At 36.7% G+C, this 27,346-nt stretch overlaps 1 protein-coding gene across 1 annotated transcript in view; it reads left to right on the forward strand.

Annotated features, from left to right (window-relative positions):
• The window catches only part of USH2A (usherin), a 746,622-nt gene that overhangs the window by 443,377 nt on the left and 275,899 nt on the right, over positions 1-27,346 (forward strand). The window contains exon 38 of the mRNA XM_070602521.1: positions 21,932-22,111. Coding sequence (XP_070458622.1) covers positions 21,932-22,111 — 180 coding nt within the window. The remainder of the gene's footprint in view (positions 1-21,931; positions 22,112-27,346) is intronic.

Below are 27,346 nucleotides of genomic sequence, written 5' to 3' on the forward strand. Positions count from 1 at the left end.
TGTGTCAAGTGTACAATTCAATGATTTTTAGTAAATGTACTGAATGTTGCAATCACGACTGTAAATCAATTTTAAAACATTTTCATCACTCTAATAAGATTGATCCAGGTATCCTTTACTTAACTTTTCTCCCCTTCCTCTCACCTATTTGATATCCACATGTTTAATATGTATGTATACCATCCCAAGACATCCCTCTCTCTATCAAAAACAGACAAAAAACCCTATATAATCTAGGTAAGTAAAGTACACAGAAAAGAAAGCAGAGTTCCAGGCCACAGAGGCCTGGGATAAGAAAATTAACAGATTGCCCAACCCACACTGGGATATATTAGAACATATTTTCTGCCTTTTCTTAATGTCTGCCATAGAAGTAAGGATTAGGACTTAATTCTGTGGGACTCTATCTGATTTGAAACATCCATTTAATTATGAGGAATGTACAATGCAAATTAATTTTTTCTAGGGTCTGCAAGTACTGTTTACTGACCTGGAATAAATGCTTTGTTCAACGGCTTGTTTCTTTCACCTTTTACAGGTGAACAGTCAATTTCCGGGGATCAGTTTACAACATCTTCAGTATTTTTTTCTCTTCACATATATGAATTAACTCTCAATTTCAATTATAGGTAACAGGTTTATAAAATTTTCTTATGAAACATCTTGAGTGTATATTTTTTTGAATAAAAGATGTGTAAATTTAGGAATAAAAACTAAAATTACTGACAGCTTAGTAGTAGAAATATGGCTTTCATGAAACTGTTTTTAAAGTTATAAATTTTTTATCTAACTAGGAGGAGAAAATAATGTGTGATGAGAATTTATGGTTCTATAATTACTTTATAAAGTTGCAAAAATATTTTCAACTACAAAAATTCTAAAACCATCTAATTGTCAAGAAGGAAAATAGCAAATAAAGTTACTAAGAGAAAAAGAAAATATTCTGAGGTCTTAGGAAAACTTTCAGAAATGCCAAGCTCTTTACTACTAGACTCGAATCTTTACACTCCTTACACTGATCCTATCCTTAGTCGGCAATAACATGTCCTGCTTTTTTTCTTAAGCAGTTATTGTGGAGTCCTCTGCGAATAGTTTAATTTTCATTATCCTTCCTTTGGAATGAATTGGAAAGAGATCTTTCTTGCTTGATAAACTGACAGATTGTTTTGTGTCTGAGTTTCCAGGGTGTGCTAATTGCCGAGTCCTTTGTGCGCTCTCACCTGCTCTAAAAAACTGGATAGCAGCTTAGTTTTCATCTTTAAATGCCTCTTTCTCATAATCCTCTATTTCATGTTGTGGGACGGAATAAAGATGTTCATTTGAGAAAGAGAGAATGTGGATTACTGCAAAAAAGAAAAAGGGGGTAAATGAAAATGATCCTTCAGCATTAGCAAAGGGAAATATCGTTTAGTAAAGCAATTGACAAACTCACATTGGTGAAATTGAATCATTTTATTGATCCCTGAGAATTCCCCTTCTTGAATATAGAATGGTATGGGAAATAGGTTTTAGATTTTTTTTCCCAGTGTGGATACCTTCAACCAGGAAGGAATCTTTTAAAAGGAAAAGTGGAAGGAAAGGATTGGGAAGAGAAGGAAAAGGAAGGAAGGAAGGAAGGGAAGAAGGAGGGAGAAGGGAGGGAAGAAAGAAAGGAAGGAAATGGGAAGCAAATTGTGAAATTAGCATGAGTCAGATAGTTTGCTTGCTTGTAAGAACTGATAGCCCTAAAAAAAACTTGATTAGTTATGAAGGCTGATTTTAAGAAGCCTGATTATATTCTTTCCAAATCGCCATTTCGCTGTATAGGTAGAGAGAGAGTGAGAGAGCATGTATATATTTGTATATCTATGTGTATATATATTTATATATGAGTCTATATATATATACACACACACATAATAGTTATCTCTGGGTGTTGTATTAAGAACGGTTTATCTTCCCATCTCTCTTTTTTTACATACTCAATTTTTAAATTTCCTATAATAAATATGTATTATTTTTGCAATTAATTAAAAGAAAATTGCTAGTAGACGGGTGGCTGCAGCGCAGAGTAATTTGCAGTCGTCACAGCTGGTTCCTCCCAGAAGGAGGAGATCAGAGGGGCAAGGCAGCTGCCCTGAGGTGGAAGCCTATCGAAGGATACGAGGGCATCTTCATGTAAATCCACTGATTCCTCAGAAAAACTCCTTTGGTGCCGTGTAGAATGTTCCATTTTCCTGATCCTGTTTCACCTGCATTTCTTTCTCCGGTAATTGCCAGCAGTAACCAAACAAAAACGCTGAGGATATCACAAAACAAACGAGGAAACTAAATAGCATTGGTCAGAGAAATAAATGAGACTCTATGACTGAGACCAAAAGATAGTGTTCGGGAAGCCCTGAGGAGTGGAAGATTCCAGTCTTTTGAAGTGAGAGGTTATAAAGTTTTCTCTGCAGTGGTAACATCTGGAAGGGGAGTGAGTCACTTTAAAGACCAAATAAGGTTTTTCTAAGTAGAAAAGATAGAGGAGTCTAGCTATGATTGCCCCCATTCCCCACTCTCTGAGCGTGAACTTTTCCTCCTTTGGTGACTGGAGACAGTATCTCATTCGAATATCAGTATCTAGTGTTTGCTGCTTGGCATACATTCCCATCTAGAAACAAAAGAAAATAGAGGGGAGTTGAAACCACACACGTCAAGAAAGTCTTGCTGGGTTTAAACTAGATGAAGACATATTTTTAGCTACCTTAAAATACCAGCACCCAGAAAAGGCTTACCTTCTCCTGCAGCTGCCGGTCACCAAAAACAGCACTTTAGATAGTATATTCAAATGCTATTTTTCTCTAAAAGATCTCAAAAAACCACAAAAATCCAATCCATCTTTCAAGGTTACCTAGAAAGAGTCAGAGGCCTTTGCACACAATCTGATTCTCCAGATGCCTTTCCTCCCAGAATAAACTGTCTTTTATAAAAATTACAAGGGGAAGAAAGATAGAGAAGCATTTGTTTTCTTGGGAAGGTAAAGAAAATAACCCTACGTGGGAATCCCTTAGACTTCCAAGGAGTGTGCAGGCAGGCTAACGCTGTTAGGAAACGGACAGCTTTGTTTTATAGTCCCTGATGTCTGTTTTTTAGTGTGGAGGGAAATGTGCTCTTTCCGAGCTGGGCTTGCGAGCCGTGCAGTATATCTGACACGCTGCCCTCTGGGAAAACCCGCCAGTGGGAGGATTGTTCTGCTGGTGCAGTACAGCTTGTAACTCGGAATCCCGTCGGAGAACTTTGTAGTTGCTTGTCAGTCAGCGGGAAGATAAAAGCGGCAGCTTCTTTTCAGGCAATTTGAATTCATCTCCCCGTAATGAGTTAGAGGGGCAGGCAGCAAGAGCGAGCTCGCCTGGGATCTTATAAAGTGTATTTCGTGGGTGGAAGAGAAATGCAGAGGAGAAAAAGGAACATAACATCTGCCTCGCAGCCAAATAAGCAGAGTAACGTGGCTTGTCGTCGGTCCCCTTCTTTTCAGGACCACTTTTCCTGATTCTCCATATTTTTAGGAGGAAAGGTCAGAGCAAGTACAGCTCTACCCCATTTTATTAAATAAAAACTCAATATAGGAAAACTGAAACTCAGTAAAAGTCTAAAATAGAAGGTAATAGTATTTCATACACAAAAATTCATCAAGCACAGACAAGCTAAAGACATTATACTCTGGTTTTTTCACAGTATGCAAATATTGACCATATCATTTTGTTTAGAGAGACAGAAGAAATTAAATGAGGGTCCTAGAAGGGGGTCCTTGTGGTTATAGACAATAGCCCTGCGCCTCCCTCCTGTACATTTCAGATATTTTAACATTAACATGAGATATTAAGAATGATGACTGTGGGAAAAGGTTATGTTCAAAGCAAGTATTAATAGGAAAAGCAGCAAGAGGATAGGGGAAATAGAGAAATTACTTTCTGTTTCTTTGGAAAACAAATTTGTCTTCTGCAAAAAAGAAGTTATAGTTAATACACTTTTGCGTAAAATGTCAGCACATTTCCAGAGATAGAAATGCACACCAATACAAACACACAGGAAATAAAAAACGTTTTACTTGGAATTGAAAATCTTTGCTGTATTGTTGGTAAAAACATGAATGGACAATACTAAGATCTACGTCATTTCAAACATTTGGCTATAGAATATATACCCACTGAATGTATTGGCACCTCTGATTGTATATCACGTCATGGCCAATAAAGCTATAGAAATGTGTAATTAGAACATATTCCTCCGCAAGTATGGAGTTAAGCCTTAATTTATCAAACTTACTTAAGAACTCGTCTGTTCTCAACACTCACACAGCAGCTTATTGAGTTTGTGTCTCATATCTAATTGGTTATTTTCTTGACATAATGAATAACAGCAAAGTCACTGCTGTTGCGTCTGTTGAAGCAACGATGTAATGATGAGATGCAAATTCTACCCCTGGGCTGCACACCGAGTCAGGGATCGCAGCACAGAGGCATGTAAGAGTGCTGGATTTCTGGGTTCTCATGGCTCGTGTTCATGTTTCAAACCCTGTAGAGCATCTTCGTGTAGGAATCTCTCCATTCTACCTCCTCAGGAAAGGGCACTACTAGATGGAAAATATCACCGTCAGGTCAGCCCCAAATGATTTACTTTTAGCTTGGAAGACTTTGCATAGCTTTAAAAAAAAATAAATTCCCTTTTCAAAAGCATTTAAAAATGCTCAAGCCATTTTCAAACTCATGCTGGGCTGATTTGGGGATTCTAGTACATACATGATAAGGCTCACATGGGACACCAGCCATGGAGCAGATATATAATATATTGGACTGATAGTTGCATACCACTAATGCACCTGTGAGGTGTTGGTATTCGTATGCTTTGTCATGGCAAGAGTTCAATGTTTGCTGAATAAATAGCAATATTAGAATCAGTTTTTAGATATTTCTAGACTGAAAGTATAACCATTGTGCTTAAGTATCTGGATTTTTTTTTCTTGGTGAGGAAGATTGGCCCTCAGCTAACATCTGTTTCCAATCTTCCTCTTTTTGCTTGAGGAAGACTGTCGCTGAGCTAACATCTGTGTCAATCTGAGAAAGAAGATTCCAGACTAAATGGCATTTGTGAAGGATGTGAGGAGGGTAACATTTTGGTGGGTTTGAGGAAAAGAAAGAAGGCCAGTGTGGCTGAGGCAGAGTGGATGAGGATGAGAATGACATAAGATGAGACTGGTAAAATCCAGACAGGAGTTACTTCATGCAGAATCCTGTAGGCTATTTTAAAGATTTGGGCATAGAACTGTAATAACTTTAAAGGATTGTCAATAATTTTTCAGTTGTGATGCAGATGGATATTACTTAAATTTAGTAGCTGTAGGTCTAGATTGGAATACTTTTGTTTTTCTTCAGAAATATTTTTGTCAAAATGATACTAATTATAAATGGGTTACATTTTCATTTGACATCTGGTCTTTTTTCCTATGGAGATATACATATGTGTATACACATGTGTAAGCATATATGTAATGTATCTGAGATCTTACTATAAACATCTTATATCCTACCTTACTCATTTAACATTATATCATGAGTATTTCTCATATCATACGAAAAGCACTCATAAAAAACATTCTCAATGGATACATAATATTAATAGCATGAACATACCAAATGTATTAGCCATTGTGTTATAACCATTATTACCATTCCATTATTTGGTATTATTATACTGAAATGTATTAGCCATTCCATTATTGTTGGATGTTTAGGTTTATTATTTTTACTCTTAGAAAGAATATTTATTATTGACATATAATTCTGCATATATCCTTAATATGTATTGCTAAGAAGGAATTGTTAAATTGAAGGTTGGCAATATTTTTTAAGACTGTTTTTATGCACTGAAAAAATGCTTCCAAGAAAAATCACATCAGTTCACACAGCTCTTAACAGTGCACAAATTTGTTCGTCTTTCTGTAATTGTGCTAATTTGATAGGTAAAAATGATAGGTTGCTTTAATTTGCATTTCTTTTATTGAGATCAAACATTTTCTATATGCTTACTATTTGTTCATTTGTCTTTCTTACTTATCTGTTCACACACTTTGCCCAGGAGATTTTAGAGGTTTTAAAATTAGCTTTGATTTGTACGGCGCCTTAAATATTATGAATAGCAATTGTTAGTCATTACAATGTCAAATATTTTATTCAATTTATCTTTTTGTTGTCTTTATGAGATTTAGGAAATAGTGTTTTAGATGTTTGATAATGAAACCTCTGTTTACTTTTGTAAAAAATATTTTCTCTATCCAGAGTTGAAACATATACTTTGCTTTATTTTGCTAAATTTATCGGAGACTTCAATTCATTATGTATGATGGTGTTTATTTCTGGGATATTTCTTCCTTCTCTGTATACTTCTGTTTCTCTTTGAATCATCACTATGACAATTTAATCTTCATGCTTTCAACAACTTAAATATTTAGAAAATACCTTGGATCTTATAGGTAAAGTTCCCACCTTTTTCCTCCAGCTTGTTACTCATTTTTGTTAAAAGGTCTTAGTTCATATATGTGTATTCTTCCAACTGAACATTAAATTGAGTTGAAAAAATGCCACTGATATTTTTAGTGGACTCTTCTTATAAATTAATTCATGAGGAATTTATATCTTCAAATATTTCTTATCCAGAAATGTGTTATGACCCCATTTATTTAGGCATTTTATATCTCACAGTAAGGTTTATTTTTTCAAAAAGACCTCATATTTCTTATCAGGGTTATGTCCAGGTATTTTACTTTTGTGATTGTGATTGTGTTCATTTATTTGTATTATAATATTAGAAGAATCATTTGTGGTATTACATCTGTGTTTTAAAAACATCCCATTTTCATCAATACTTTATTTAACCATTTTTAAATCTCTGAGTTGATTTTTCCACCTCCATTAAGAGAAAAAATGCGGAAGTCCTTACACTTAAGGAACATTTCTATGAGTCTAGCCAACTCAGTTCTATGAACTTAGCTGGAAATAACATGCTAACAGATAAGATGGACGTTTTTACTTTGAACAGAAAGAATTCTAATTTAAGCTCCAATCACAAATATAACCCATGCAATAAGATTATTTTAAGTAAACTGAAACCAAACTATTTGATTAATTTTTTTGTTACCAGAAATCCATTTGAGATAATTAAAATAAGCTTACAGAGTAAATATAAAAGGTTTAAAATATATGTACCCATTGAGAAAACCAGCAATTCTCGTTTTTGGAATTTTTTTAAAGAAATAATTAGATAGGCACACAGAAGTATTTGTAAAATTACATTCCTGGCAGAGTTTATTTATATAGCAAAAATTGAGGGGAGTGTTCCTAAATGTTCGAGTGTATGGATTGGCTACATAGTGGTGAATCTGTTAAAAAGATTATGCAGACATATGTTTATTGATAATGAAATATATATTGTTACAGACACAAAACATTGAGTATTATAAAAATTTACAAGTGTAAAATGTGGTATATTTATATATGTGTGTAAAAGTATGAAAGGGTACCTACCAAAATACACCAAGATGTTAAGATGACAATGATTATCTTGAGATTTTAGATCGTTTTAGCTTTTTCATCTGAGTGTTTCATATAGTCTTAAAATTTACAGTAAACAAATAGTTTATAATCAGACAAAGGAGGGATGAATGAAGCCACAAGAAAAAAAGAGAGGAGGGAATTTGTGGCACATATCATCTTATAGCAAAACTGTTGGAAAATTTTAGGAGGCAGCAGACCTTAAAACTCCAAATTCTCGGGAAAACTTGGAAACAAAAGACTTGACTTCATTAAGTGAAGGGTGTTAAAAATGTGGGGCCTCAGCTTCTTCCAGAAGCCCTACGACTTGCAAATACTGTTTATTATCACCTTATTTTTACTTTAATCCCCTAAAAAAGTGGTTCACTTTCACTTTTCCCTAATAATTTATTCCTTTATGATAATAGAGTTTCTTATTATCTTTTTGATTTGTACTCTGTTTCCTGTTTCATGATTTACTCTGGATGGCATACGTGCAAAAGTTATCCTATTAGAAAAATTATTATGCTATAATAATTATGGTACATCAAACTGAATTAAATTATGTTTCATTGTAAATAGTAAAATGTATTAATTTTTTAAAAGCCTTTTTATGCCAGTGAGGATAAATAAAAGTTACCTTCATATAGTTTCATTAAATACCATGACAGTACAAGCCAAATTGACAGAACTGATAACAAATCAATTCACTCCTTACAGCAATCCCTTCCAAGAAGTTCTGAAATTAGCTTTCTTAGGACTATGAATTAAATGCATAGGATTGAACAGAATCTGTGCATTCTATGAATAAAAGTTTCATCTTCATTTTGTGTGAATATGTGTAGGCAGATCTTGGAACAATGAGACTTTCTTCCATCCATTTAAGATGAAAATGAACCTGCATTTTAAGCAGGCATTCTAATTTCCCCTTTAGCACATCAAAATAGTGCTAATAGGTATATAATGTGAGCTACGTGTGTAATTTTGAATTTTCTGGTATGAACAATAGAAAAAGTAAAAAGAAACAGTTGAAATTAATTTAGTACTATATCTTATACCAAACAGTATACCCAAAATATTATCGTTTCAACATGTAGTCAAAATCTTAAAGTTAGTTATAAGATAGCACATTCTTTTTGTATACTAAGTCTATGTATATTTTATACTTACAGAACACTTCAACCCAGATGATAACTTTTATCAGAAATATTTGATCTATATTCAAATTTCATAAAGGTTCAGTTAAAAAAGTAGATTCAGGGGCCAGCCCAGTGGCGCAGCAGTTAAGTTCGCACGTTCTGATTCTCGGTGGCCTGGGGTTCACCGGTTCACATCCCAGGTGCAGACATGGCACCACTTGGCAAAAGCCATGCTATGGTAGGTGTCCCAAGTATAAAGCAGAGGAAGATGGGCATGGAGGTTAGCTCAGGGCCAGTCTTCCTCAGCAAAAAGAGGAGAATTGGCAGTAGTTAGCTCAGGGCTAATCTTCCTCAAAAAAAAAAAAAAGTAGATTAGCTGGGGCTGGCCCAGTGGTGTGGTAGCTTAGTTTGTGTACTCAACTTCAGTGGCCCCAGGTTCCGGATTCTGATCCCATGTGCAGACCTATACACTGCTCACCAAGCCATACTGTGGCAGTGTCCCACATACAAAATAGGAGATTGGCACAGATGTCAGATGTTAGCTCAGAGACAATCTTCTTCCAGCAAAAAGAGGAGGATTGGCAACAGATGTTAGCTCAGGGCCAATCTTCCTTATCAAAAAAAAAAAATAAAGTGGATTCACATATCAACATATTTAAAAATTTTCCAGTAACTAAAACGATTATCACTTTTTAATATAAACCAATTAAAATTAGAAATTCAGTTCCTCTGCCACACTAGCCACACTTCAAGTGCTCAACAGCCACGTGTGGCTAGTGGCTATTGCATTGGACAGCACAGGTTTAGACGTGTGTAAGATGTCAGCACAGTGGAAAGTTCAATCAATGCCAAACGATTGGGAATGTTTTTTCTGCCAGATTTCAAGGAATGTAAGGTAACTGATTTTTTTTCTCATTAAAGCATCTGGTTGGCCCAATTAATAGCGTGAAAGAATTGCTTTGGTCCTATGCACAGATCATCTCATTTTTTCTGGGTCTTTTAATTTTCTTTAGGGCAAATATTCATCTGTGCCTTAATTGTGCTGAAAACTCTCTCTCGTGGCTATTCCTGTTATCCTGTGGATAACCCTCGACTCAACTGTTTTATCCTAAGTTTTGAGTAAAATAAAGAACCTCTACGTTAAGGGAAAAAATTAAATGTAGTTAATGTGCCACCATATTTTGTTCTCGCCTCTCACCTGTCTCATAAATCATGTAAATAAGTACAATAAACATTTACTGAGTGATTCCATAATACCTAGGATCCACAGGTCCATCATTTGTGATGACACATAGAAGTTGGCCCAGGAAAGCCAGAAGTATGTCATATGTCAAGTGACAACTTCCATCATGTTTAGGGTGGCATTTCTTTCCCGACATTACAACTTGGTGTAATGGCACTTGGCAGTATTGGCATTTCTGATATGACTTCTTTTGGCGAGCTCAGCATTCTTAAAAAATAAATAGTTTTTCGACTCCGTGATTGAAAGGGTTAAATAGTACCAATTCATTACTGCTCACAAAAGGATTTATTTTGTTCTCATAAATCATTTTGATTCCACATTTTTATTATTCCCTTGGGTGAGCTACTCCAATTGAAATCAATACCAGTGCAAGTGACACAATCAATCTAGATATTTGATTATGGATTGGAGATCCCCAGGTTTGCTTTCAGTCGGTTTCTTTCTGATCATCTCCGTGAAGAACTGAATATTCTTATTGGCATCTATGAGCTATGAGCATGTTTAAAAAGCAGATAATAATCTTCATTTGTATACTGACAATGGAAGCCTGAAGAATGAACAAGGATTAAAAGACAGAGATTAAAATATGCAACTATAACGTTGTTAATAAACTGTTCAAATTTCTCAGTATTTTTCTTTAGATGAAGTAAGTTTTGAAATAACTTTATTCTTTCTTTGAAAAAACTGATGAATACATTTGGTGGCTATAAACTGCATTCTTAGGCTATGTTAGGTAGGTGATTAACTATTTCTCATGACAGAGATGTTACCTGTTTTCATACTTTTTTTTTTTTTGAGGAAGATTAGCCCTGAGCTAACATCTGCTGCCAATCCTCCTCTTTTTGCTGAGGAAGACTGGCCCTGAGCTAACATCTGTACCCATCTCCCCCTACTTTATATGTGGGACGCCTACCACAGCATGGTTTGACAAACCATGCATAGGTCTGCACCCGGGATCCGAACCGGCAAACCCCAGGCTGCTAAAGCGGAACTTGCGAACTTAACCACTGGGCCAGAGGGCTGGCCCCTGTTTTCACAGGTTTTTTTATAGCCGAACCATACTAACTGGTCTAGGTTCACAATAAGATAACAATTAAGGTGAAGAAAATGCCTTTGAAGGAATTCACGCTGGTTCTTTTCATTTCTATAATTATCCAGGCTGGAAAGCCACCTTCTGGGGCATTTAAAAGAGAAAAACAGTTCAACTTTAAATTAGAGAGCAAAATTGATTAAGTTGTTACTCAAGAGGACAACATTTATATATCAAACTCTCTTTGCTTTACAAACAAATTTATATCTTATGATCCTTTACATACTGAATGCTTATTTGGGGACTCATGGTACCACATTATATATGGTTTTCTTGCCTCTGACTTTAGCCACCTGTTCTTGGTCCTGAAGGCAAGTTTTTGCATAGTTCCAATTAAACCATTTTGCAATTCATTTTCTTATATTTAGAATAAGGCAATATTTGGTACACTTACCTGATTATTTCCTTAAAATAGATTCCAAGGCAATTCTAACACTGCATTTGTTTCTTTCAGCAAATATTTTAGCTTTATTGAGCCAGTTACTTGTTTTCACCAAGATCTGTGAGAAGGGGGTGCTTCAAGTTTGGGGCAAATTACCTCTGGAAGGCACCTAACTTTGAAAGTCTAAAGAGGTCTTTCAGAAGCAGTGGAAACAGTAAACCTATCCTTTTTTCATCCAAAGAGTCATTAATTATTCTTCGGTTACTCTTTTTAAGCCTTTAGAACAGCAGCTATCACTGTAGTCAAAGCAACATGCTTAGACTTCCATGTGCACATTTCCTGGGCATGTGGAATTCGGGACTATCTGTAACGTATTTTCTTCCTGCTTCTTTTCTTTTTCGTAATTTGCATTTATAACTGCTGAATAATGAAAGACAGTCAAAGCATTGAGGACAATACACTGCGGTGACATAAGATAGGGCTTTATCAATAAAATGTTCTTCCGGCTCTTGAAAAAGACTTTACTCAAGAAAATCAACCTAGAAATTGGAAATGACTCTATTTAGGAATGCCCAACGCTTTTGAGTGGAAGTCACTTTAATTGTTTAATTCGGAGATTGGCAAACTTTTTCTGTAAAGGGCCACATAGTAAACGTTTTAGACTTTGCAGGCAATATGGTATCTGCCACAACTACTCAATTGTGCAGTTGTAGCATGTCAATACCTAGAAGTATAAACGTCTGTTTTCTAACAAAACCTCATTTACAAGAACAGACAGCTGGTCAAATTTGGCATGTAGGCTGGAGTTCGTGGATTCCCAGTTTTATTATAATTTATTTATGAACTTAAATACAATTTATATATTGTCCTCGGATATTTCAACCTTCTCGTGATTATTTTGATTTTACAAAAATTGTGCATGCTAACTTAAAAATTTAAGTAATATGGAAAAATAGCATTCACTAAAATCCCATTACCTATAAATAACCAGTGTTAACAAATGGTCAACATCATTTCAGAACCCTTCTCAATTCATGGTTGGTTTCTTGGTAACAAACAACAGAGACGAATCTGGTTAATTAAGGCAAAATGAACTATTGTAAGAGAATTGAGCAGCTCAAAAAATTGTTAGGAAAGCTGGAGAGATGGACTTGTGTGGAAAGCACAAATAGCTTGGCCCAGACAAGCTTGTGCCTCAGGCAAAGTATAATAGGACACCCCCACTGCCGGTGGCACCACCTCTCAGCTGCCCTGGACAATTGCAGCTCTGCCTCTGCATTCTCAACAAGTCTAGAGACATCTAGAAGAATCCCTAATTGACTCGGAGTCACTGTTTCAGTCCATCAAGCTTCATAGTTCCCAGGTGGGAGCAATTCATTGGCAGCCCCCATGGTCAAGTGTCCACGTGAGCTTCAACTAGCCTTCCATTTACAAAAAAAGAAAGCTAAATTATGTTTCTGATAATTTTCTTTCTATGTGTGTATCATCTTCTCTCTGCTTGTTGTAATTTCTTGATCTTTTTTCTTCTTTTTTTTCTCTTAGATTGGCACCCGAGCTAACATCTCTTGCCAATCCTTTTCTTCTTCTTCTTCTCCCCGAAGCCCCCCAGTACATAGTTGTATATTCTAGTTGTAGGTCCTTTTAGTTGTGCTATGTGGGATGCCACCTCAGCATGGCTTGATGAGCGGTGCTAGGTCAGCGCCCAGGATCCAAACCAGCAAAACCCTGGGCTGCCTAAGGGGAGCACACGAACTGAACCACCCGGCCATGGGGCTGGTCCCTTGATCTTTTTTCCTGTGAATTGATTGTGATTATCTCAAGACTTTCCATCATGCTATTGATTTAGTTTTTAGCTGTTTCTGTTCTGTCACTTGCTTTTTCCAACTTGTTTATTAAATACTTAATGATTTTTTCTAATTTTCAACTTGTTTCTCTGGTGCTGCAATATCCGTTTTCCTCTTATAGGGAATATGTATCATTTTCTCCCCCAGAGCTGTGCACTAATTTGTCCATTTACGTTGGGATCCTTTCTTTCCTTTTGGTTATATGTATGCACATTTAGTGTGTTATTTCTTCCTTCAAATCCATCCGGCTTACGATTTCTGCGGTCAGCTTTGCCCAGATTTTGCGTTTGTTCTGAACACATCCTACTTCTTTTTCTTTCTGATACTAGTCAGTCTTCCCTCAATCTAAACTTTGAGAACTGGGTGTTGCTATTAACGTACTTGTCGGCAGCCTTGGAGTGGGAGTAGGGGGACAGGAACAAAACAGATGGTATGGATGAATGCACTGGGCAGAATTCTGGGGGATTTAGTTTCTTTATCTCCTCTGAGATCCCATTAAAGGTCCTTTGTAGCAGCACGCGCTCTATTCATTCACATACATCTCCCACTCCTGGGAACATCAGCTTCTCCCCCCAACTCAGCACCATGGTTCCCAGAACAGCCAGTCCCAGCTACTCTTCCTATCTCTATAGACTCTACTCAGTTCATTTCCGTTCAGACTGAAGAAGATTAGTAAGAGTTCTCAGGATTTTCCTTGGTTTATATGCCTTCCTCTAGGAGAAGAGTTAGGACCTTTGCTATACTGAGCATGAATTTGCCATGTCTTTCTTCTGCTGTGAGGTTTCAAAATCAATACCATTCATTTATTCCTTTTCCTTTATGCATTTACTCTAGAATTTTCAGCTGTTTGTGTTAATGTTATTATTTTTGTTCTTTAGTTTTTTCCATTTGTTTGGGTATTTTGGGAAGATAATTCTGTGATACTAACTTATCCATTCTTCTCCCAAAGCATAAACTTTTGAAAGCTCACAACTGATTCCTAAATCTTTTCTCAGGAAGGTGTTTCATACCCACAGTTTAGAAACTAATACACAGACTCTAAGATGGCATCAAGTCATCCCCAATTCCTGGTTCTCATGTCCATGTATAATCCCCTCCTCTTGCATTTGGTCAAAACCTGTGACTTGTTTCTAACCAACAGAATATGGTAAAGGGGATGGGATGTTGGTTCTGCGATGACATCACATAAGACTATAACCCATCTTGCTAGGAGACTCTGTCCCTTGCTGGCTTTGATAAAGCAAGCTGCCATGTTGGGGAGGCCCACATGGGAAGAAAATGAGGGCAACCTCCAGCCAGCAACTAGCTAGTAACTTAGGGCACTTTGGTCTCAGCCAGCACCCTGATTGCAGCCTTTTGAGATCCTGAGCAGAGGACCCAGTTAAGCTGTGCCCAGACCGCTGACCCACAGGAAAGATGAGCTAAGACATATATCGTATATTGTTTTCAGCTGCTAAATTTGAGGTACTATCATTACACAGCAATGGATATCTAGGATAAGAACACATGACTATGTGGCTGCAGCGAATAAAGCAGGTAGAAATCACTAGCAAAACATAATGCCATTCTTATTTGAATACTGTGTTTCCAAAATGGTTGCCCTCCTTTAGTGGAGCATCTGTCTCAAGCATATATATCTAAGTAACTAAAAAAAAAATTATAAACATTTCATTAAGAATTGGGGGCTGGAGCTGGCCCAGTGGCACAGTGGTTAAGTTTGCACATTCCGCTTCAGCAGCCCGGGGTTCGCCAGTTCGGATCCTGGGTGTGGACCTACGCACCACTTGTCAAGCCATGCTGTGGCAGGCGTCCCACATATAAAGTAGAGGAAGATGGGCATGGGTGTTAGCTCAGGGCCAGTCTTCCTCAGCAAAATAGGAAGACTGGCAGCAGATGTTAGCTCAGGGCTAATCGTCCTCAAAAAAATTGGTAGTAGACTGTGCACTGTGAGCGGTAATGATTGTTGAGTTATCTGATCACACCTGTACTAAAGCCTCAGCGTGTACAGTATATTTAAGCCTCTACTAGAACTCTGGCAGGAGACAACATCTCTTAATCAATGAACCATGTTCATGTCCAGTGTTTAGTTTGGAAGCTGGAGATCACTTTCTATGGGAGCATATTTGCCCAAATAGCTCTCAAGGTAACAGCAATAGTTGGTTCATTTGGAAAAATAACACTTTGTCCAAATGGGGAAAAAATAAGTCAAAGTAGAAAAAAATCTGATTTGCCAGAATACAACATAAAGAAAATGAACCATACCTCTCTAGTTTACCGCAGTCATAATAAATCTCTGAATTCACTCTTTATATTATATATATAATTATTTTCTGATGTGGATAAAATGAGATCCATTTAGGAAAATCTGAGCGTGGTACACAGAGTTGATGAAAAGAAACCATGCTCCAAAGGATTTTAAAAAATGATATTTAAAATATTTAGAAGGGTTATTGTGCAACATTAGACATATTCTTGCTCATTCATTAAAAAAAAAACAAAACAGAAGAAAACAAAAAATTCCTCAGTATCTATAGCGCTGTTATTTTTTTAAAATTTTTATTGCAGTAACATTGGATTATAACATTATATAGCTTTCAGGTGTACATCATAATATATTTCGAATTCTGTGTAGATTACATCATGTTCACCACCCGAAAACTAATTATAGTCCATCCCCTCACATGTGAGCCTCATCACCCCTTTTGCCCTCCCCCGTCCCCACTTCCCCTATCGTAACCACCAATCCACTCTCTGCTGCTATGTGTTTGTTTGTCGTTGTTTTCATCTTCTACTGATGAGTGAGTGTAGAGCTGTTCTTGCTCTCGCTGGAGCACAGACTCAGGGGAAGGGTCTGCAGAGCCTTTGGGGAAGCTGATGAAATATGCCATGTCTTTATTCCCTGAACCACAATCATCGTTCTAACAGAATGACCACTTTAAAGAGGAATCAAAGAAGTACGGCTTTGACTAGATGACAACTAATTAAAAATCGCATTAGAGTAATTATAATAATGGTAAGAAATATGATGCGTAAATTGAGCATCGTCCTTCTCAGAGGCCTAAATGGTTCATAGGCTGCTTATTTCTTTCTCTTTCAAAATGTCCTGTGGAGGAGACAGCTATGTAGGTATATATCTATAAATATTTTCTATGTTGGCAAAAATTTAAGGGCAGGAATAGGTCCTTTTAACCATATATTAACTTAAACAAATAACCCAGCCCCTTTTAGATCTCTACCAAAGGGAGGGCTATTAGAGTAATGAGGCTGGGAGGATGCACTTGCCTTTTGGGTAAAATAATTTGAAATCATATCCTTAGAAAGAATACCTAAAAGCAACTTAAATAGTAATACATACTCTCTGGAATGATCTAGAATTCCTAGCTCACATGAATTTATTTGCCACTCTGTGCTGATCTGTAGCATGCCATTCGATGTCTTTTGATTTCGGTATTGGCAGAATGCTGTGAGAGTGAAGTGGAGCCGAACGACGCTAAAATTGAGACCTCAATACAGGAAAAAGACAGCCTTTTCTTTTTTACGGCAGGAAGTGGGAAAATTAGTGAACACCTTTTCTACCTTTGGGTGTAATTGGATTCAGAAAAAGGCTGAGTTAAAGCAGAACCAGGTCTGACACAGAAAATGCTCACGAGGTAACAAGAATCAGCTTGGTTTGTTGGCTGTCATTTCTCATTAGAATCTTTGTCATGAGAATGGATTCATGTTGTGCCATTTTCTGTTCCTGTTACAATCTTTGTCACATGAATAAGATATCAGGATGTTAATGCCTCGCATACACTCTTCTGTGTGTGATGATACTGTACAACACTACGCTGACCTTTGCAATATTATGTATTCTGATTGGTTGTTCATTTCACCTCTTTCCCACAAGTTAATAAGGCTGTAAAAAGGAAAGAACTGAAATGGCCAGCCAGTCAAATTATAGAATATTGAAAAGGTCAGAGCAGTACAGCACAGAGGAAAAAAAATCATGGAATATATGGTGCATTAAAATTCTTGTGACAATGATTGTAACAAGAATGGGAAAGGATACCCATTTATGTTATTTCAATCTAGAGAACCCCATAGGATGTTATTCCCAAGACGGGAATCATCTATGCATCCCTAAATCATACATGGGAAAATATCTATTTACGCTGCTTTTTTGCTTAAAAAAATAATTATGTAGAAAATATCTCACTATTCAACAAAGAAGAACATTAAAAGTAATATTTTAGCCTTAGAAAACGGGCACGCATGTTGTTAACATTTTAGTAGGACTTCATATGTGAAGCTGAAGGAAAAGTTTGGTACAAGTGAAATCTGTTGAGCATGAGATTTATTTTGGTCATTTCGTCCTGTAACCCTTTTTTCTTCAACATAAAATAGAAAAGGACTGAATGAATTAACCTCTTTGAAAATCCCTTGGAAAGTGGAGTATCCTGAAACAGCATCTTGGAGTTTGTTTAAAATTTTACATGATCTATACAAAATGTGTTTTTCCTTGCGAGGCATGGTGTTGGGCAACATACCAAGAATCTTTCCTTCCCCTCCATCCTCAGTGAAGAGAGAGGGAGAGACAGAAAGAAATACTGAAATCAAAAGTCCTGAAGTTATTGTTCTCAGGTGGGCAATAATGATTACTCATTTTTAAAATTATTTTAATGCATACTTTTAAACTTCTTACAGAACAACTGTACTAGATTTTGTAGCCTATAAAGATAGATCTGATTTAAGAGTTAGCTTTCTCCTCTCCGAAGATGCAGTATTTCACTAATAGAGACAACATTTTATAGCCCAAAGCTAGACTCTAAAGACATCATTAAGAAGGATGCCAAATGTGACCTAATTATGTTTGGAAGCAGAAGAAATTGTTTGATTATTACTTTAAGACCAGCTTGAACATGGGTTAAATAACCCTAAAATCAGTAGTCCTACATGCTTAAGAATCCCCAAGTGATTCAGGGGCCCTATCCTCTGCTGTTCGCATTCAGCAGGTCTGGGGTAGATCTGAGGTACGCGAATGTTTGTGAAATAGCCCCAGGTCATGGATGTAGGTGAACCTACATCCTACAGTGGAACACTGGTGTAGACACCCTCATTCTGCAAAGACTGTAGTACAATTGCCAGTTAAAGCCCAGTTGGTGCAACCACAGCCAAAGAGGGTGGATGAGGGGACCTCTACTTCAAACTCTCAGCACCTGGGGGCAGCATGATGGGGAGTTGTGATTCCAGAACATAGCACTGTAAACGGATCTGCACCATCCACTTATACTCACAAATAGGGTCATCGCTGAGGCCACCCAGACAGGAATGGTCACCTGTGATAGGAAATGCTTATCGTTTTAGCATTTTCTAGCTTGATTTTCGAGCCTGAACCAACAGGGCTGAATTTTCCAGCCCAGTGAAAACAAAGACTATGCAGCAAAAAGTGGTAAAGCACAACCCTTTCAAGAGGAAGGATCAGAAGACTTGGATTTTAAGAATTTCCCTCCAATATCTAGGAGCCCGAATTGGTAAAGCTGGAAGGAAGAAAGAGAGGGCAGGGAGAATGAAGTGGAGGAAGAGCTGACATCGGTGGATCCTGTTTTTGTTTTGACTCTGGAGATTTTTGAGCTTCACGGAGGGTTGAAATCTGTGAATTGCTCTAGGTCTGGGAATTGAGCTGTATGTTAGTGAAGACGAGAGAACATTAGACTCACTCAGCAGTGTGGTTCGAGGAGACGTACAAGTTCTTTTCTGAGCTGAGCAAAATGGTTATGTAATTACATACTTCTCATAATTATTGAGTAATTATATACTTCTTATAATTACTGAGTAATCATTGTTCTATAACTAGAACTTAATGTTACAACTAATTGTATAATTACCATGTATTAATGTTATCTGGGAAACTTAGAATAAAGTGATACTTAATATATTTCCCCTTGCCATGCCGTTTGCAACATTAGCAATAGTGTTTGTTTTACAGTTGGAAAATTGCTCCAAAAACAAACAAAATACAAGGAAAAAACCTCACTAATCTCATAATCAGAGATGTTTACTCATTGATCTTATATTTGCACCTGGCTTAAAATTCGTAAACTGTATTCTCTTGGCTTGTTTTTAGAATTTTCATTGTTTCGTGATTTTCAATCTTTTGTAAGATGAGCGTGGTTTTACTACGTCAGAGGCAATTAAACATCTGCCTGGTCTCGCAGGATAAGCTGACCTTTTTGAAATTTTACAGCTGGGCATGTGACAACAGCAGCAGTTGTCTCAGCTGTAACCGAAAATGCTTCTAAGGAGCTAGATGTTATGGGAACTTGAGGCGGTCTTCAGATATGGATAATGTGATTTTTCTTAGACATTATTAGAAAGGATTCGTATTTAATCTTAACCAGTTTCTGGAGTGCAGTAACTATGCTTACAAATTTGGGGCATGTTGTTATCAACATCTAGCAAAGTCTACTCCCTGCATGCATTTGGAGGTCAATCATCTGTTGAATCAAGTTGACTAGTTGCAAAGAACCTATGAAATCTAGTATAGCATAGTTTGGAAATGTCTTTGCAACGCATAATGAAATTATCAAAGGGTGCTTTGCAGGTTTCAGAGCTTCTTGCTAATAGAGTTTCACATATATAGCTGTGTTGTCTACTTCCATTTTAGGAACTTAAAACCATTCTCAAGCTGTGAATATGTCTTTATCTTGTTTTACTATAAATGAATAGAAATTATTATTCCCACATTTTAGCCCATAGGTACCATTTATTCCCTTTGGAATAAACCACTCTTTAGGATGTGCTAATTTCAGATTCAGAGTAATAAATTCTTGCATGACACTGGGGATTTCTTCTGCTCAAGGAAAACACTTAACTTATACCTGTGTATTTTGCAGCAAAAATTTTTTTCAGCTACATCCCCCATCCCAAAGTTATTATAAGCATCTTCCAAAAAATTTGGTAGATTTTTTAAAGTTTTGTCTGTTTCATGCATTTCGTGAAAATGCTCATAGCTAGATATGAGATCTTCTTTTGCATCATTTGATCTTTATTATTTTTAGAGTTTCAAGTATGACCTAATGGGACAATAGCCTAGTGCTAGTGGATGAGATTAGTGTTGTTTTGTTAATTGAAAAACTTTAGAATTTTGATGAATAAGATGTTGTGGAGGAGGGGAAAATGCAATAGGCAGTTGGTACTAAGAAAGTAAAATACAGGGTGGATCATTATTAATCACTTGCTAGTTCTGAATGTTTGTCCAGAATGTATCAATTGTATGGATTGCAGCAAAAACAGCAACATTCCTGGCTACTGTTGATAAGCACTATTATGTGCTGGGTATTGTAAAGAAATGACCTCACTTAAGCTTCATAGCAACATTGCAATTGAAGTATTATCATTCCCAGTTCACAGATGAACAAGCTGAAGTTCAGAAATAGTAACTTACTTAGCAGAGAGCACGCTAATCAAGAATGACAAGGACAGATTCAAATGCAAAACTCTCTGACAACCAAATTTATGTACTTTCCTTTGCACTATCCTCTGCTCCTCAAGTGTGTAAAAGCATGTTTTTTTGGTAAATATTGCAACTATTAAATTTTGTTTCCTGTACAATGCAAGATCACTTTTCGTAGGTGGGCATCTTTTCCTTTTTTAAACATTTAATCAATAGAGATTATATCAGTTTCTGGAGACAATGCAAATATGCTTTCCCCTGGAAGTCCAACAGCATGTGTGCTTTTTATTTGTTTGCCTATATTTGTAGAATTCGCATGGGGAAGATTAAAGATATATATATAATGAAAAGTGTTTTGGCAAGGGAAGATGGCTATTCGAAGTAAATATTACTATTCTTAATGGTTCTTTTTTCTGTATTTTATTTTGGTTTTTTTTTTTTTTGGTGAGGAAGATTGGCCCTGAACTAACATTTGTGCCAATCTTCCTCTATTTTTTGTGTATGTGGGATGCCATCACAGCATGGCTTGAAGAGTGTTGTGTAGATCTATGCCTGAGAGTGCGCAAACTTAACCACTGGGCCGGCCCCTCTTTCTTCTGTGTTTTAAGAGTCATTATAATTAAATTTTATTACAATTAAGAAATATTCTGAAAACTTGCCTCCTGTAAACTTTTCAAGAAAGCATCTAACATAGCAAGTGAAGTAAATGTTACAGTAAAATTTTCAGTTGTAGCCCTTTTCTTATTTTAAGTCTAATTTCTGACTCTTCTTAACCTTGAAAGCAACCCAGTTGTGTAGGAGAGGGGGTAGAACACTGTAACCAGGCAGCAGTATTTTCCTTTCTCCTAGACATGCTAAGATTGGAGAATGGTTTGCCGAAGTTCTGGAAGGGTGGTGGTGGTGGGACCTGGTGATGATACATTGAAGCTGATTCTCTGATACAGCCAGGCAGCTTCTGCATTTTCCCACAGAGCTAAAAAATAGATCTTCTGACCAAACTGGAATATCAGCCCAGTTATTTTGATCTCTGTGATGATTAAACAGAGGACAAAATGTTAACTCACAAAATATTGTTCGCGAAATAGTAAAATGAAAGTATGTACATTGATAGTAACACATGTAATGCCTCCCAGGGTGGCCATAGAGTTTTATTTAGTGCTGTGTACTTAGGAACCCAAGAAAATATTCAAATAACAGCAGGAAAGAGTCCTTAAATCTACACTAATTTTAATTATTTCCTTTTTTAATCAGCAGATAATAACTACACTCTTCTGAACGGCACACAAATCATGCATCAAGGTGAAGAGACCAACCTTTGGGTGCTCATCGATGGGCTGGTGCCTTTTACTAACTATACTGTGCAAGTGAATGTTTCAAATAGCCAAGGCAGCTTGATAAGTGATCCCATCGTGATTGCAATGCCACCAGGGGGTAAGTCTATGAAAAATGTTGGCTGTCTAATTTTATGTATATGCCCTAGAACTAAGTCCCCAGTGAACATCTTGTTTATTGTTAGAATTAGATTTTTTTAGAACTGATTCAACTGTATTTCTGGTTGTTTTGGTCATTATTTTGCTTTATTGAGACCCTTTTACTGATATTGTTTTCTTTATTTATTGATATTGCTTTTATCTCACGCTGTGAGTGTATGTATGTATATGGATGCCCCCACACACATCTCTCTTGCTTTATGCATGTTAAGAAGATTGGGGAAGGGCCAGCCAGTGGCATGGTGGTGAAGGTCTCGCACTCGGCTTCAGCGGTCCATGGTTCGCCATTCAGATCCTGGGTGTGGACCTACACACCACTCATCAAGCCATGCTGTGGAGGCATCCCACATAGAAGAACTAGAAGGATTTACAGCTAGGATAGACAACTACATAGTGGGGCTTTGGGGAGATTTTCTCATATAAGTGGTTCTCATTCCTGGTTTTTTGAAAAAACTAGTTCAGATGTATATCTAAACCTTTCCATTTGGCAAAAAAAAAAAAAAAAAAAAAAGGCAGTGTGCAGGTAAAAGAACAGTGTGCAGGTAATACTCACACCAGTGGAGAACACCTTTGAATTTGATTTAATGATTGCGGTTCCATCTTGTCACTTTCATATGTGAAATTGATACAATCTGGATATTTTTAACTATTTCTGTGAAAAAATTTGATGTGATTTATTCAGAATTAGTATTTTGATCTGCAATCAACTCCAGCCTTGTTTTAACTATTTGTGGGACTAATTACTAGGAAGAAAACTCCTTCATAGATAGATATGTACAGCTCTTGAACAAAAAGTATGCCTCGAAATAATAAGAGCATGATTCCCAACTGAGGGCTCAGGAATGTATGTTTTTTGAAAATACCAAAGAAAAAGGACCCCAGGACACCCAATATCTCTCTTAGAGCCCAGCTTCAGGAGCCAGTGTGTCCTGGACTAAGGGAGAATGCCACTTGTTAAATCTTCTCAAGAGCAATCTGCAGAGCTGGAAAAATCCGCCTCCAGTCGCAAAGAGTGTAAGAACAGCAGAGTCCTCATCACTAGAGGAAAACAAGGTTGATCTGAGTTTGCATGGAACGCCTCTCCCAAGGAAAGATGCGTTACCTGCAGTATCATAAAACCACTCACTGGGGGCAGCCTGGTGGCACAGCGATTAACTGTGCACGTTCCACTTTGGCGGCCTGGGGTCGGCCGGTCGGGATCCCGGGTGCAGACATGGCACCGCTTGGCACGCCATGCTGTGGTAGGCGTCCCATGTATAAAGTAGAGGAAGATGGCCATGGATGTTAGCTCAGGGCCAGTCTTCCTCAGCAAAAAGAGAAGGATTGGTGGCAGATGTTAGCTCAGGGCTAATCTTCCTCAAAAAAAAAAAAAAAAATTCACTGTTATCTACTTCTCATGACGTTACAAGAATTAACGAATGGATGTTCACCAAGACCTGCAAAATTTCACACGGCAGAAGTCACATTGTTTAACAAAAGAATGTTTGAAAGAGACTTTGGGGACCGATCAGGTCAAATAGTATCATATTTCGTGAACTGATAATAAAAAAGAGAATGGAACTTAGATTGATGCTTAAGAATTAAGACCAAAAACCAAAAAAAGCGAAACAAAAAAAGAAAACTTGGGTGTTCATATCTTCATTTTGCAATCTAATCCAACATGCTGAAAGGTATAGAAAATTGTGATGACTCTATACTTTGGGATATAATACTTTTTATTCATATTCAGATATTTAGGAGTAATTAGTGCTTTAACAGAGATTTTTAAGTTACACAGTAATACCTTCTTAACAGGATACATGGAATATTTAATGAGTTATAATTCGTTTTGTGGTATTCACACTGGTTTAGATAGTTTGGAATTGACAGCAATTTACATCACATTCATAAAATAGGGCTAATTTAATTTGTTGCTCATGAGTTTAGGAATGTATGGGTAATAATTTGTAGTACATATGTGTGTGTGTCTATATATATAATTCAGTTAAACATAGCAAACCCCTATTGCTATCTCAATGCACACTGTGTGAATATATTTGTCAGTGGGTTAGTGGAAGGGTTAATATTATGCAAACAGGAAGAAACTAAAATATTGTCTTAGCGTGGTCCAGTAGAACTGAAGTCCACTGCTAACGCTTATCTTCATCTCTTCTCTGGACGCCTATCCGTGCCATTAGCATAATGCTCTGCAGGCCCACACTCTCGGCACGATGCAATCATTCACTTTATGTACTCAGAAATCCAGAATTTGGGAGACGGCCCTTCAGCAAAAGAGGAAGCGAAATGCCTTCAATACAGACAGTGATTTACTCAAGTTTATTGCTGCCATTAGGATGTACTTTTTTTCATCATTAGATTGTTGTTGATTACAATTAGGAAACTTATAGCTTTGAAATTATCTTTTTTATGACCTTGTGGCAGTTTAAAGGTGATACCTCATTGATTAAATAGGTTTTAGTTCATGCTTCCTTTTACTTAATGATCTGAAAACATATTATCCTGATTTACACATAAAATCATGCTGAAAAGCATGTGGCATTCACTAGAATATGTGTGTTTAAGTAGAATTAAATTAGTACTGAGAGTTATTAAAGAAATCTTCCATGCCTCTGTCCAGTGAACTGTGTTTCATACTGAAATGAATAATAAATGAACCGATGTACGGAAGCGAGCCAACTTATGGCCAGAGAAGGTTGTATATGCTATTTACTTTTCCATTATATCTAGATTGTTATCATTATTGCTATTTCCTTGATTTCAATATTAGATCTATTTTATGGTGTTGTTGAATTCCTAGTATCTTTCCATGCTGAATTATGCCAGATTGGTAATGATAATACCCTTAGCTATGTTTTCTTCTCAGTGTGGTTTAAAAATATAATAATAGAAGGTTCGGGTGGGCAAAACTGAAATATGAATTATTTGCTTTGTCAAATGTTTGCTATCAAATGTGGCCTGGAAAACCTCCTTTGATCTGGCCAAGTCTTACTCGTTTTTTAGGTTCAACTTAGAAATTGGTCCATCAGAAAGTCATCTTTTACTAACCAAGGATGAGATAGGGCCCTTCGGTATCCCAGAGTGCAATCACATTATATTGAAATTGCCTGTCTGATCTGACTGTCACAATCATGGGTTATAAGACCCTACACAGCAGGGACTCTTTCTTATTCACATTTTTATCTGAGTGCCTAGACCAAACCTGACACATGGTAGGTGCATAATGAATAATTGGTGAGTGAATGAATAAATAAATCAGTCAAGATAGCTTAATTACCAGTTTAAATTGTAAGCTTATCATTGCTCAGGCCTGTTCAGGCCTCATCTTCTCCCTGAGCAACCTTATATTGTAGCCAGCTATGGAAAATGTGACCTCCTCTGGACGCTATTGTCCAATGTAGGAATACTGTGGCCATCCAGATGTAGTTGGGGGTCCAGACTGTAAGGAGGACAGGAGTATCGGAGGAAAGAAATATTCTGAAATTGCAGCAACTCTTCGCCCTTTGATATCTTCTCTATTGTGGTTACATTTCCTGGGTAAGCATAGGGAACAGACTTTGGTTTACGTAGGAATTTGGAAAAGAGAGGTAAGGGAACATGGTTCAAAGAATTTTACCCTGGTACCTGGTCTCTTAGTTGATGGTTATGAAACATCTTATTGATATTATCTTTCTCTACTTTACTGATGAGAAAAAATACGATCAATGTGCAGTTTTTTGTATACCAATTATACCTCAGTAAAGCCAGGAAAAAATTTTAAAAATGGAAGCCTGACAATGTCTCATTTCAAACCCCAGTTAATTCTATCAGATCTTTCTGTTTCGTTGCTGTTGTAGTTGTTTAATGGAATTAATTTTATTTAAAAAAAATAAAACTCTTAGCTTTGACTAACCAAAAAAAGAAAAATATAATTCAGCAATATGATAAACACAAGATATTTTGAAGATGGAAATTAAGTCAAGTGAGATCATACCCCGATTTGTTCTGCACATAGATGCACAGTGGCAAATCCCAAATGGCACAATTTTTACTTGAAATATTAATTTGAAATAGTATTTGGTCTACTGGAACAGTTGAGGTTTTTTATTTTGTTTTTTCCAATTACGTAGCGTATCTTTACCCACTTCTGTGTACTCAGGTTTCTGTATCTCTACAATTACTATATTTTCAGGTTGTTTGTAATAACACAGTTCCTGTATTTAGCAATAAGATACTCTTAGAAAGGAAGAATATATTTCATCCGAGCTCTTGGATAGCATTGTAGTGCGGGTTCAAGAGTTCTAGGAAAAGAATTAAAAAAAATAAAAATGGAATCCAAATGTTAATCCATAAATATGAAACTTTCCTATGACCTTTACCCCTTCAAGGTCTGGAGTTACTAATGGGGTTAGGATTTCAACTCTTAATGGGGCTCAGTGCATTAGTGTTTTGTATGCATGGAATTCAGCATTCAGTTTAATAAGTGGTTGACATTGGTAATGTCCCTTAATTTGCTTAAATCTAATTGGCTCTTTTATCAGTCAAACCTGTATGGATTGGCAATTGATCAGAAAGGGTCAGCCATGACTCTGCATGTAGTTAAACGATGGAACCCCCAGTTGAAGTCACAGTTGCATGGTAATAAGCCAAGCAAGAGCAAATGAGCTTAGAGGAGGAAGGCAAAGAAGCTTAGAAGTTTGGCAGGATCTTGAAGTTCAGAACAAAGGCATTATAGAGTATATAAATTTTAAATACACTGCATTTTGCCTCCAGACTTAAACCTTTTTTTCCAGATGAACTGAAATCTTGTCTGAAACTGTCTTTGTTACATCAAAGAACTACTCAGAAAGCTAAAAGAGACAGAAGAAGCATAAAAGGGCATAGTTTAAAATGATTAGTGACAAATTCCATACTGACGAGCTAGAAACAGATTTTTTATGAAAGTTTTCTATTTTTCCAAAAGGAATAATTTTATTCTATTTATCTTTTTCTGAACTGCTTTATTGTAACAGTGAAAGGAACTCAGAGCCACCTTAGTTTGTGAACTTAATCCAGTTTTCTATGACAGTAAATAATTTGTCATTTATACCTCTCAATTGATGAGAATTACTACAATCTACAAACTTCATGAAAATACTAGGTTAGAGGGATGTATTTCTTTTCCATAGGTGTGTTATTAGAAAATCACAAACTGAGAAAG

Source organism: Equus przewalskii, chromosome 31 (assembly GCF_037783145.1).
Source record: "Equus przewalskii isolate Varuska chromosome 31, EquPr2, whole genome shotgun sequence".
Taxonomy (NCBI): Eukaryota; Metazoa; Chordata; class Mammalia; order Perissodactyla; family Equidae; genus Equus; species Equus przewalskii.